We start from the raw sequence: 14,243 nt of genomic DNA, 5'->3' as shown, positions 1-14,243 counted from the left end.
AAACTTACCATAAAAAGAAAGCAAAAGTAACACAAGTCCCAAGAGGACACTTTACCTGGCTTTGATTCAGATGAAGAATTCTGATCCTATCTTAACATTACCATTTCATCTTAAAGCATATATGTGAAAATGTTACAGCGCTGACATTTCCAAGAGTATACAGGAAAATGCCATGAAACTGTTCCCGTAAAAATGGTTAATTTTATGTTGTGAATTTAAATCTCAACCAATTGTTCTTTAACAGTACATACAGTCTTTTACAGATATCTACCTTTAAGTGGGCCACATCACACTGCAGTTGTTAAACACATAAGTCACATCTTACCTAAAAATGTGGCTCCTCCAAACTCTCTTAGGTCATCCCAGACCCTTGTGTCTACTTCTTCTTTGCCAGTAGATGGAGACAACACCACTGAAAGTTTAAAAGACATCATTCCCTGTTTAAAGGGAGCTTGCCGGTCTGAAAACTGGGGGAACCCTAACCCAAGATTTCTGCAAAGTTATTTTTAAAAAGTAGACAGAATGGCTATGCCAACACCAGAAATCTAGCGTTAGCCACGGACATCCTCAACAGCTTACTGAGAGGGAACTGAATTCTGCACACAACGTAGTAGCTAAGTCAGATTAAAATGCAGCCATCTCTGTAACTTAGATTCAAGCTTCCTGCCCATTTTTCCTGACTTGGCCAGACCATCTAGTTTTCCTGTCTCGGAAAGCGGAAGCCGGATGCGTGAGGAGGGGCTCTCTGAGCGCCACAGATGTAGACGCAGTGCCTATGGGGGTCATTCCCAGGCAACACCTGCGCTGCCGAGAGCCGCGCTCCAGTGAGACAGCCGTCCGGGCCCGCGTGAGACAGGAAGGGCTTTGCACAGAGGAGAACTGAGGAAGAAATGGTGAGAGCAGTGAGAAAAAAGTCACCTTTCGGGCCAGACTGAAAAGAAATCCTCATGAAAGGAAAGTCAAACTTCTCCACTCTCCAAGTTTTTTATTTCACTACTAAAAATTATGGAAACAGACAAACCAACTGTAGGAAATAAATTTTAAACCTGGAAAGCTTAAGAAATCACATCAAAGTAATTCTTTGTATTTTTCAGTAATAGCTTTCTTTTCCAAACTCAAAGCTTGAAAGCCATTGTTTTTAAGGCCAATTTTGAACACAAAAACAAGGTTATCAAGCTAAAAAGAGAGAACGTATTGCTACACTATTTATATTTGCCACAAGATTCCTGTCTTTGAAGTACACTGAACAAGAACAACCTATTTGGCAGAAAATGGCTTAAAAGAAAGATTTACCTTAAATAACATCCAGTTATTAAAAGTCTTAAAATTCCTTATTTTTATGTATATTTTGTTCATCCTCTGATCATATATCAGAACTAAAATCAGTTTACATAAAAGGGAAATAAATACAGTATCCAGGTCTTACCATACCCACAATTCCTTTCTAGGTTACACTAGAACTGATGATAACTGCTTAAATAAATCCTCTTATGACTAATCACAAGATCAGGTAGGTAAAGTAGATCCTGAACCACAAACTAACTCTAAAATCTTATGATTCCTAAGATCTAATAACTGTCACGTGCCGAGACCTCTACGCCAATATCCTGCCTATTAAGAGCGCATGAGCAATCGTGAGCACCTCTCACCGTGCCTCGTAAACGTGCTGTGACTTAACTCAGTCAGCCCTTGGGTGGGCTTTATCTGACAAGCAACAAGGTTCTGGACCCTCTGCCAGCCTTTCAAGAACTGGGACACAAGGCAATGCTGCTAACAACGCCCAGGGCAGAAAGGCGCTTTGTAGTTCTCAAAATGTATTCACACATATTAATTCAAATTTTATGATAGGAAAATCTCAAACAAAGTAAGAACTATGGTCAACAGATAATTCACAGTGATATCTGTAACTGATATCTGTATTTTGCACTGTTCCCTGTCCATCAACATAAATGAGGGAGACACGCGCTCACTTTTTACAGGAAAAGCAGAGTGCCTAGAGGAACTAGGAGAGGCCTGGGATTCCGAAGAAACCCCCGACTCACTGACTAGGAGAGGCCTGGGATTCCGAAGACACGCCCGACTCACTGACTAGGAGAGCCCTGGGATTCCGAAGAAACCCCCGACTCACTGCACTGCAGCCCACAGACACGTCCCTACGGAAGGCCGCGAAAGCGACCCACATGGGGGCTTTCTTCGCACGAGCCGCGCTTTGGAAAGCAACGATGCTGCCGGCTGTTGCCCTGGCCAAGCTCCCGGGGACCTAAGATGCCAGTGTTCTGCCTCCACCTGCTGGCAAACAGGTCAGGGACTTAGTACAGATCAGTGGGTAGGAAAAGTCCACGTTTTTCTGGTGACAATGTTTAAATGTAGTCCTTTAGCATGATGCTACCTTGTGTTACTAAATCATTGAAATAGAGATGAAATCCATTGGGAATAAACACCTTAAACTTTAGCCCCGCCCCCCCCCCCCCAAAATATATACACACACACACATATATATTTACAAAGGATTTCTTGGTTCAGAATATCTAACAGGCCAAAATTCAAGTTAAAAAGGCTTAATTACCTGATAAATGACATCTTGGAAAAGGACTGGAAAAGTAAGTGCTGCGTCTTCCAGCTCATTTAAACTACAGTGTACTAGTGTTTCATCCTTAAAATAAAAAGCACATATTGAACGAACTAAGATACTGAGATACTTCAAATGATAATTATATGTATTCATGATCACCAAAAACGTTTACTGAAGCACCCTTCAGCACATGAGTTTCATAACACCTTCCTGCGTATGCAAGGCACAGCAGTCAGGGGCAGAGCTTTCTAAGTCACTGGTTCTCCGGTGGCGGCCACTAGGACTGCGTGCGCCGTCGGCATTATCCGGGCACTGCCAGTGAGAAGTGAGAGCTCGCCAGCTCTTCTGGTAACTCAAATTCAGCAGGGAGCAGAGCGCGGAGCTCAGCAGTCTGTGCTCCAGAAAGTCTTTCAGGGTCAGGCGATCAGGCGAGTCTGAGGGTCACTGCTCTCAGTCCTGCAGCTGCCCACTTCTGTTAACCACATATATACTTTCTTCTTCTTAGTTTTACAACTCAGCAATAGAAGTTTAGCATTTAATTATTTAAAAATATATGCCTTTTACTCATATATAGCTCCTTATCTGTAAACTAAATTAGCGGTGAATCAAGACGTATCTTTGATTACCAAACCCTCTTTTCTCATTGTGAGGAAAGGAATGTGAGGATCGTTCATCTAAGGTATGTGCAAGTATCTGTATTTCTCAAATCCTGGAGGAAAAACAAGAAGCCTTCCATTTGCAGAACCGACAACACTTTATGCTCAAAATGAATTAAAATGAAATACAAATGCTCACACCTTATGATTCCACATGTTACTAGCTGCAGTGTTTCTTTGAACCTAAAGTTAAACTTGGTGGAGGCAAAGAGCAAAAAATACTCTAGACATGCCTCATTTTCTTTTAATAGCATATCAGAGTACACAAATTAAGATATTTTCTTAGTACCTTTTAAATCTTAGTATCTTTTTAAAAGGTATTCTCTTTCCTTTAATTGGATCGTAACTAATTCTGCTACTCATCTTCATCTATAACCTACCTACATTTTGATCATTCTTCTTTATATGCGTCTGTAAAATTACTCATTTATGCTCACTAATTCTTATCTTCCCTTCTCTTTTTACCCTTCATATTGGTTTAAAAATTTTACGGCCAAGCTTGCTATCATGATATCAACTACTAACATAAAAATCTAGCGAAATCTTTTTCAGTTTCTCCACTAACTTGCATATCAAATCTTACTTACTCATAATCAGTTTCAATATTTTTCTTTCTTTTTTCCTACTTAATCCTCTAATACACATTAAATGCTTAGGATTTCTGGATACATAGCTTCTATCTCTTTGGCCAGGCAAAGGCTAAGGTGCTAAACTCTCAGAACTGTCCCTGCTAGTTAAGATTTAAAAGAATAATTTTTCCTAAGAAACAAATTAATGAGAACTAAACTACATCTCCAATTATAGGTTAGTAGTAACAAAGACTAAAGAGTAAAATGTGTTCCAACATTACATAATGAATTATATTTTTGCTAATATCAAGAAATTGCCGGCAGATATAAATAATGGTGACTATATATTAAATTTGGTTAGGAAAAGGTAAGAGATATTCAGTTTTCAAAGCTCTCTTGGTACCCTAAAATATAAATTTAAAATCACACCAAGAAAGCATATTAAAGGTCTTATTAGTCAACATTAAGTCATGCTTTTGAGAGTCTATTAATAAAGTTATTGGTATGAGATAATATACAAAAAAAAAAAAAAAAAAAAAACAGGAAAAGGAGTATGGTCTTGCATAAGGTTAACTCATCAAGACCCAGGTCCTCAGGGGGACATGACTGTGGATTCCCTAGACTGAATTCTAGGCATGAAATTATAATTAACTGGGAGATTAAAAAACAGAACAGAAGGTATAGGAGTGTTGGAAAAATAATTGAATTTAAATAGCAAAGTAGCAACGGGGTGGGGAGAGAAAAAAAGCAGCTTAATTTATTTTCAAAAGGTACTGGATACCAATGCAATGGGAAGCCCTGGCATTAGATGGTGCTTAAAATAAAAACATTTCAGAACACCTAAGACATGTTATTACAGTAAATGTATGTGTAAGGCAATTCACTCTCTCGTATTCTTTTAGGTATTTGGGGCTAATATTTTTTAAAAAGAATATAACTCCTTCATTTTTCCTAACTCTAGAAAAAACAGACTTACCAAGTCTAAAACTAGGGAGAATTCTGGTGTGCTTCTTGTCTTCAACGGAAGAGCAGGTTTCCTATTCAGTTGCTCTTCTGTCAGTGGCGGAACATGTTTGATGAAATAATAGCTACAAATCAAAGTTTAAGAAAATTTCAACATTTCTATTTTTTGTAAATATAAAACATCTTACTAAACTCAGCCCATCTTTAAGTTTTTAATTAAATAATACATATTTAACCTAGTAAACCAAACTTATAAAACATGGAAGTAAAACTGAAAATTAGTATTTCAGTAACTCAGCAGAAGTATTAATACCTACAGGTAAGATGTTCCTTGCACTATACCATTCAGCCACCCCTGTATACATGTGCTTTCTTTCTATCCCAAGAGGGAAAGGAAAAAATAAAAACTCACGGGTCAAATACTTCCCAGTCTTCTTCATAGGTGGCCTCTGCGTGGGCAGATGAATATCCACTATCTGGTGTTACTGGTGCTATTTAATAAAGGGGAAAACAAAATGTTGCTTTTACTCAATGCTTCCATGAAGTATACATATTTACTGCTTTTATTAAGATTGTCCTGAAGCCCTGCGCATTTCTGGTTAAAGACAAGACAGAAATAATTTATAAACAGTATTTAAAAGTAACTTTATTAACACAGAGATCTAACTCTGGATCCAAAGGAAAAAACTACCATTACAGACAAAGCGGCAAGCTATACCATGGCTAACAAAATTTAAATCCCAAACAACTAAGAGAAGATTTACTACTCATTATTAGGAAACCACACTCCACAAAATTTCCATTTCTAACTGAATGATGTTTGTATATATAAGAAAAATTCCATGGTGCTCTTATAGCGGTAATACTTCACAAAGCACACTGCGCGTACAGGCAGTCAGTATACACGCTGGGGCTTCCCTGGTGGTGCAGGGGTCAGGAATCTGCTTTTCAATGCAGGAAATGCAGGGTCAATCCCTGGTCGGGGACTAACATCTCACAACCATTAAGCCTGGGTACCGCAACTAAGAACCGACACAACCAAAAATTAAACACTAATATGTGTATGTGTGTGCTGAAAAAAGACTCGAAGGCAGTTTCAACTTAAGATCCATGGACAGTCTCTAAAGAGGCCCACAAACCCCTAAAGACACACAGGACCTCAAGGTTGCCTACGACCTCGAAAGTTAAGAAACGATGCTCTACATAGAAACCAGTGCTTTAGGTGACCCATTATTTCACTTCTCACTCACAGGTAATTTAAAAATAATCAAGAAGAAATTCCATAAAATTCAATCAATTGAGAGAGCTTCAGAGATTATGTTGAGAATTTTCTAATATTTGTAACTTAAATTCAATGAGAGGACAAAGATACCCCACAAACTAAACAGGTAACGTCTCAGAGATGAAAGTTTAAGGTGGGCTAGAGACTGAGTGTGTGTTTCCCCACAATTCCTGCACTGAAATCTAACCCTCAGAGCGATGGTGTCTGGAGACGGAGTCTTTGGGAAGTCATCAGGGCATGAGAGGGGAGCCCTCATCGGTGAGACCAATGGCCTTGAAAAGGGGCGCCCCAGAGAGCGCAGACAGCTTCTGGAAGACGAGGGCACAGCAAGAGACGGCTGTCCACGAACCAGAAAGCAGGTCTCCACCGGGCACTGAGCCTGCTGGGCTCTGGGGCTTAGATTTCCTAAACTCCTGAACTACATTTGTTGCTTATATGTCACCTAGTCCAATGGGAGTCTGTCATTACAACAGCCTGAAAGAACTAACGGGCCGCAGCAGAGACTGCTGTGAGCTGTCCACAGGAACGGGCTGGTGGTGGTCGAGTCACTTAGCCGTGTGCGACTCTTGCGACCCCACAGACTGTATGTAGCCTGCCAGGCTCTCTGTCCATGGGATTCTCCAGGCAAGAACACTGGAGAGGTTGGCGTTTCCTTCTCCAGGGGATCTTCCCGACTCAACCTGGGTCTCCTGCATCTCAGGCAGAGTCTTAACCCACTGAGCTATGAGGGAAGCCCAGGAATGGAATACTGGTGGATAACAGCCTTTCAGGACAAAAAACTTACCTTTTCTTTACTTTTTATTTTACTATTTTCACATATTAACACCTTCTCAGAGTCAATACAGTGTGTATGCTCAATAAATGCCAACAGATGTAAGGCACAATTTTGTTCATGTCCAACAACTTTACGCCAGTTAACGGTTCATAAGCACAAGGGGACAAAAAGAAAAACACGTCTACCACTTTACTGCTTCAAGTTCTTATTACCCACAGAAAAAGGGGGACAGGAAGTGTTCACAGCATTTGAACACCTCATGCTAGAGCATCTTTCACATTTCATCTCAGTCTCCAAAGCTCTAAATTATTATTGCCATTTTAAAGCTAAGAAAACCACCTCAGAGAGCTCAGGTTATCTAAAGTCACACAGCTACGTAAATGGTGCAGCCAGCCTCCTTCCTCCTTGTTCTCTTTAGCAACCTTCCTGAAGCTGAGGAAAAGCAACACTTCTGTCCCTCATTCTCATCTCCTAACATCAGCAGAACTCTCACTCGTTTTCCTCTCCTGATTCTCCCAGAGGAACTGCAATGTGCCACCTCCACATTTCGCTCATTTATTTGTAACAGCACTCATCACACTGTGTAGTAATTTTTGTGTATACCTGGCTCATCTATTAAATCATATACTCTTCAGGGTCAATGAGCATATCTTAGTCATCTTTATAAACAGTGTCCGTCACAAAAAGCAGGTGTTCAATTATGCAAGTGTTCAGTTCAGTTCAGTCGCTCAGTCGTGTCCGACTCTTTGCGACCCCATGAATCGCAGCACGCCAGGCCTCCCTGTCCATCACCAACTCCCGGAGTTCACTCAGGCTCACGTCCATCGAGTCCGTGATGCCATCCAGCCATCTCATCCTCGGTCGTCCCCTTCTCCTCCTGCCCCCAATCCCTCCCAGCATCAGAGTCTTTTCCAATGAGTCAACTCTTCGCATGAGGTGGCCAAAGTACTGGAGCTTCAGCTTTAGCATCATTCCTTCCAAAGAACTCCCAGGGCTGATCTCCTTCAGAATGGACTGGCTGGATCTCCCTGCAGTCCAAGGGACTCTCAAGAGTCTTCTCCAACACTACAGTTCAAAAGCATCAATTCTTTGGCATTCAGCTTTCTTCACAGTCCAACTCTCACATCCATACATGACCACAGGAAAAACCATAGCCTTGACTAGATGGACCTTATTCGGCAAAGTAATGTCTCTGCTTTTGAATATACTATCTAGGTTGGCCATAACTTTTCTTCCAAGGAGTAAGCGTCTTTTAATTTCCTGGCTGCAGTCACCATCTGCAGTGATTTTGGAGCCCAAAAAAATAAAGTCTGACACTGTTTCCATTGTTTCCCCATCTATCTGCCATGAAGTGATGGGACCGGATGCCATGATCTTCGTTTTCTGAATGTTGAGCTTTAAGCCAACTTTTTCACTCTTCTCTTTCACTTTCATCAAGAGGCTGTTTAGTTCTTCTTCGCTTTCTGCCATAAGGGTGGTGTCATCTGCATATCTGAGGTGATTGATATTTCTCCCGGCAATCTTGATTCCAGCTTGTGCTTCTTCCAGTCCAGCGTTTCTCATGATGTACTCTGCATAGAAGTTAAATAAGCAGGGTGACAATATACAGCCTTGACGTACTCCTTTTCCTATTTGGAACCAGTCTGTTGTTCCATGTCCAGTTCTAACTGGTGCTTCCTGATCTGCATGTAGAGTTCTCAAGAGGCAGGTCAGGTGGTCTGGTATTCCCATCTCCAGAAGAATTTTCCACAGTTTACTGTGATCCACACAGTCAAAGGCTTTGGCATAGTCAATAAAGCAGAAATAGATGTTTTTCTGGAACTCTCTTGCTTTTTCCGTGATCCAGCGGATGTTGGCAATTTGATCTCTGGTTCCTCTGCCTTTTCTAAAACCAGCTTGAACATCTGGAAATTCACGGTTCACGGTTCATTGCTGAAGCCTGGCTTGGAGAATTTTGAGCATTAGTTTACTAGCGTGTGAGATGAGTGCAATTGTGCGGTAGTTTGAGCATTCTTTGGCATTGCCTTTCTTTGGGATTGGAATGAAAACTGACCTTTTCCCGTCCTGTGGCCACTGCTGAGTTTTCCAAACTTGCTGGCATGTTGAGTGCAGCACTTTCAAGTGTTAGAGGAACAGATAATGAATGAGAAATGGAGTAAATCTCACTTTTCCCCACTAGCAACTAAAGTTTTAGAAATCCCCTCTCTGTCGCCATAGTTGCCAGAAAAAATAAGTACAAAGGTTAATAAAGAACCACAAAAACAGAAAAACATCAAACAAAAATTCAAGAGCCTTGGCTTCAGTCCGTATCTCACAAGGCTGTAACACAGGGGAAGCAATCAGCATTATTAAAGACAGGTCAACAATAAGCTCATCTACAAGTCTTATCCACCCAGGAATAAATTATGTGCATAATTCATGCTGACCTGCTCGTTAAACTCAGTATTACTCTTAAGTTAGGTAATAAATGCTGACCCTACATGTTTCTATATTTCTAACTGGCTCAGGGACCTACCAGTTATGGTAGGCCTTTGAAAGGATCCAGATGAGGCTGCAAAGTCTGTATACAGAGAGACCCGAGAATAGGAGTTTCTTCTGTGGGGATGTCATCCGCACATGAAACAAACCTGAAGGTATGAGATTACCTCTACACAGGGACTTCAGATCTTAAGAATGTAAAACTCACACATTTATAATAAATATGCTCATAAATGTAAGCATATTATTTTGTTAGCTGTGTTAAATTTAGATTGGTACAAATAATTAAACTGTTAAGTGTCTAAAATGGTCAAATAACCTTTAAAAAATTCAATTTCAAAATGACTAGATTTGGGAGGAAACACTTTATTTCCAATTTTATTAATTTCAAGGAAGAAAGATTTATGCATTTAATCTGCCTATTTAAGAAAAAATATGAAGTACTGCATTTTTACAAACTTTATGAAAACGTGTAAGAAAAAAATATTTTTCACCTGTAAGGGGTGGTATATCACGATTAACTGTTTCCTCTGCTTCTTCTAAACCATTATTTATGGACGGCCTCACTTGGACGGCCTGATGTGAGTAAGCTGCTCCATTAGCTGATGTAGTGGTGCTGGTAGTGATCTCATCCACCTGCTCCATATCAAGCTGCTTTACTATCTCCTCAGCTTCCACAGCCTGTCCTGGGGAATCGGATCCTGATGTTCCTGAAATTATGATTCAGTGTACATTAATCATCACTTAACAGCTCGCAGTGGGAGAGGAAAGACAGACACAACTTTAAAGCAAGTAATGAATAAGCTTTAGAGACATGATGCAGCCTAGAGTGAGCACAGACACCACCCCCGAAGGCACCAGGCCTGCTAGGAGATTCAGCTAATCCAACCACTGGAAACAATCATATAACATAACAGCACATGCTGATCATCACTGCGATGACCATAGTTCAGTTCAGCTCAGTTCAGTTGCTCAGTCGTGTCCAACTCTTTGTGACCCCATGGATCGCAGCACGCCAGGCCTCCCTGTCCATCACCAACTCCCAGAGTCCACCCAAACTCATGTCCATCGAGTCGGTGATGCCATCCAGCCATCTCATCCTCTGTTGTCCCCTTCTCCTCCTGCCCTCAATCTTTCTCAGCATCAGAGTCTTTTCCAATGAGTCAGCTCTTCACATCAGGTGGCCAAAGTATTGGAGTTTCAGCTTCAACATCAGTCCTTCCAATGAACACCCAGGACTGATTTCCTTTAGGATGGACTGGTTGGATTTCCTCGCAGTCCAAGGGACTCTCAAGAGTCTTCTCCAACAACACAGTGAAAAGGCATCAATTCTTCAGCACTCAGCTTTACGGTCCAACTCTCACATCCATACATGACTACTGGAAAAACCATAGCCTTGACTAGATGGATCTTTATCAGCAAAGTAATGTCTCTGCTTTTTAATATGCTGTCTAAGGTTAGTCATAGCTTTTCTTCAAAGGAGCAAGCGACTTTTAATTTCATGGCTGCACTCACCACCTGCAGTGATTTTGCAGCCCGCCAAAATAAAGTCTCTCACTGTTCCATTGTTTCCCCATCTATTTGCCATGAAGTGATGGGACCAGATGCCATGATCTTAGTTTTTTGAATGTTGAGTTTTAAGCTAGATGATTGTGTAATCAGCTGATATCACAGGACAATATATAAATTATCAGATCAACATGTTGTACAACTTGAAATTTTCACAATGTTATATGTCAGATATATTTAATAAAAATAAAAATTCATCAATATTTAGAAAAACTTCCTGGAACAGAAACAAATCCAAGGACACCATTATTCAGTGAGTCTTCACTAGACACTTCAAACAATAAGGAATAAAGACTATTATAAGCTAGAGTGGTATTTGTGAACAGTTTTTCTTAAGGGTAGCTTAAGCTATTTCAAATAGCTTAGAAATACCCATTTATAGTTAAATGAGTCAATTCAGAACTTTAAAATATTTTTTATTGAGATATAATTAACTGATTTAATACTTTATATAATGAAATATGATTACCAACTGAGCATTAGCTAAAACCTCTATCCTGCCACATAATTATTTCTTTTCTGTGGTGAGAACATTCAAGATCTAGTCTCTCAGCAACTTTGAAGTATCAATATATACTGCTGACTTCTGAACAACATAGGGGCTGCAGGTAGTGAGCCCTCCGCACCCACAGTTCCAAACCTTCAGATCCAACCAACCAGACGGTGTCCTACTGTAGTATCTATAATGAAAAAAATCCTTGTAGAAGTGGACCTATACAGTTCAAACCCATGTTGTTCAAGGTCAAGTGTAATCCAGTACTGCTGGCCAGAGAACTTCTTTTCATTAGTGAGTGCTGTTTATGGAGTGCCTACCACGTGCTGGGCAACATACATACACACACACTTTTCCACTAGCCTCAAACAGCTTCTGATGTTTTTAAACTAGAGATAGTTCTCTAAAAATGAGTCCGCTGTTCCCGTAAGCATAAGAACCTTTTCATTCCAAGATACAGGAACAATTTTCTCAGCAAGATTCCACCTCGTTAACAAAGAAGTCAATTTCCTCGTTACATTCAACCATCACCAAGATGAACCTGCAGCCCAATCTTTCTCCCACTATGGACTGACCCCAACTCTCCATTTCTTTCTGGAATCCTCCAAATATCATTTTCAACAACAAAATCAACCTCCAATAACTCTCAACTTTCTCACAGACTATCCCTTCTCCCTCCACTGCCTTAATTTTAACCTCTTTCAAAAAAATGTCTCTCTTCCTATTACCCTTCCCTGAAAGCTGTTTATTGTCTCATTCTTGTTACTCAATCAGAATTCATGCACCTCCATTGCTGCTGCCAGATCATTGGTTTTCCCCTAATGTGTGAAAATGTTTGCTCCTCTGAGGTTGACGTCACCAGACTACACAATTCTTCTCTTATCCCCCATGCTGTCACCTACCACCTACAGCCAGCATCCTCTTAATCACAGAGCAATTTAACACCTAGCTACAAGTTTACTGCTCTATTAAATGCCTATAGAGCTGTTCCTATAGGAGACGTCAGTGACTCATCCAATAACCAGCCTCCAAGGCCTGGCCCTCTTCAGCCCTATCTACACTCATCATGCTCTTTAGTAGTCATTACCATGGGCACAGCCTGGACACTGTCATTGAGAAACCATTCCCCTCTGAAACCTAAAATTCAAATAATTTATCTCCTACAACGACTGCCTAATCTTCTAACTAGCGTCTCTCTCACATATTTCTATTACATGTGATCTTCATGTCTGATAAAAGCCAGTCTCCTTTATCCACACACCTCTCTCACATCCCACCCGCCTCATCTAGTTAGACTTTACGGTGCATCATTTAAACCACTCTCACGCCAGCATCCTCAGTGTCCTTGCTTCCTTGTCTTTCCACTGTCATTCACCACAGAAATCCTTCTTGAATCAATCTATCAGATTTCTCAGGCACTAGACCCAGCCTGGAATAGGCAACAATACAACTATAAATAAACTTTAAAAAGAAATGTCTAGGGTATACTGGGTTAAAGTTAAAGGTAGGGTTTTTGGGGGGGTGGGTTTTTTTCTTTTGGCTGCACCGTGAGGTATGTGGAATTTTAGTTTCCCAACCAGAGATCAAACCCATGTCCTCTGCTTTGGAAGCGTGGAATCATACCACTGGACTGCCAGGGAAGTCCCTAAATGCAGGTTTTTTGTTTTATTTCTAGTCTAAGACTTCACAGTCCTTTAATGTGCTAATACATTTTTCTGCCCATACAGTATCTTGACTTTATAGTGTACCATTGTGCCTTTTAAAAACTGCTTTATCATCCAGAAACATAATTCAAATTAGAATTTAAATAATCAGGCAACAAGTATTTAATGGCTATTTCCCATGAGCCGAATAATACATCAAACAACATAGTAGAGGCGAAAATAAAGACACTTGACCTCTTACCCTCAAATAATTTCAGTAGGAAATTAGATACTAATCATCAGCAAAGACAGGACATCAGAAAATACTAGAAAAATATGTTGAGAAGGCCATTTTTTTGCAAAGGCATTATACAATGGAAATCTTAAATTCATTTGAATTAGGGTAGTTTTACTGTTTGTCTAAACTGAGGATTCTCAGAGGTGGGGAAAAAACCAAGCAAATGATAATAAAAATAAATTGTATTACAAAAAATAACCTGGTCTCAACTCACTTAAAATATTCAACAAATTCTACTTTACTGATCTCTAGAATATAGAAAATGCTTCTCAATTCTCTCCTGTACATACTCTAAAGATGCAAAAATCATTCTTACACATAAAAAATAATACTTTCCCTCCAGCCCTAAGTTTATCATCTAGCTTTTCAGACAGTTAAAGCAGAGTTCATTAACTTACACAAAATTAAACATAACCTACATTTATTTCAGTCACTACAAAAAAAAGTACGTTTTAGAAATTGTGTATTTTTAATGAAGCTGAAAACAAACATAAGATGCTAACAAAACTATGCCAAAAAAACCCAGACCTTTTAAAAAACCAGGAAAACGATTTTTAAACCCAAATTATGGTTAGTGATTTATATTTACCATTTTTATTTGCTGGTGAAAAAAAGTTGAAGACAGGAGAAAATATGGTCCCCAACAATGTAGTCCTTGGAGGACTGCCAGAGGAAGGGCTATCTTCTAGTTTTCCATTCTGTTTCACATGTTGATTTGTCATTTCATAACTACCAGCTTCTAAGAAAGAAACAAAAGAAAAAGGTTGCAATCTAGAAAACATAATTTTCACAAATGTGTTCTAAACCATTCATTAAGAAACTTTTTCCCTCAAAACAATGAAAATTGATTAACATTAATTTTAAAAACCTTATTGTTTAAAGAAATCTTGAGGTAAGTCACTTGCAAATCAAATGATCTTTATAATAAATTTATTTATAATGCTT

General features: G+C 39.7%; 1 protein-coding gene across 1 annotated transcript in view; it reads right to left on the bottom strand.

Moving 5' to 3' along the window:
* The window catches only part of CTDSPL2 (CTD small phosphatase like 2), a 72,707-nt gene that overhangs the window by 14,329 nt on the left and 44,135 nt on the right, over positions 1 to 14,243 (bottom strand). The window contains exons 4-8 of the mRNA XM_052646961.1: positions 13,888 to 14,037; positions 9,790 to 10,005; positions 5,173 to 5,251; positions 4,774 to 4,885; positions 2,567 to 2,653 (exon numbers count right to left, since the gene is read on the bottom strand). Coding sequence (XP_052502921.1) covers positions 2,567 to 2,653; positions 4,774 to 4,885; positions 5,173 to 5,251; positions 9,790 to 10,005; positions 13,888 to 14,037 — 644 coding nt within the window. The remainder of the gene's footprint in view (positions 1 to 2,566; positions 2,654 to 4,773; positions 4,886 to 5,172; positions 5,252 to 9,789; positions 10,006 to 13,887; positions 14,038 to 14,243) is intronic.

The sequence above is a fragment of the Budorcas taxicolor genome, chromosome 10 (assembly GCF_023091745.1).
Source record: "Budorcas taxicolor isolate Tak-1 chromosome 10, Takin1.1, whole genome shotgun sequence".
Lineage (NCBI taxonomy): Eukaryota > Metazoa > Chordata > Mammalia > Artiodactyla > Bovidae > Budorcas > Budorcas taxicolor.
This window is presented reverse-complemented; position numbering and strand designations above follow the sequence as displayed.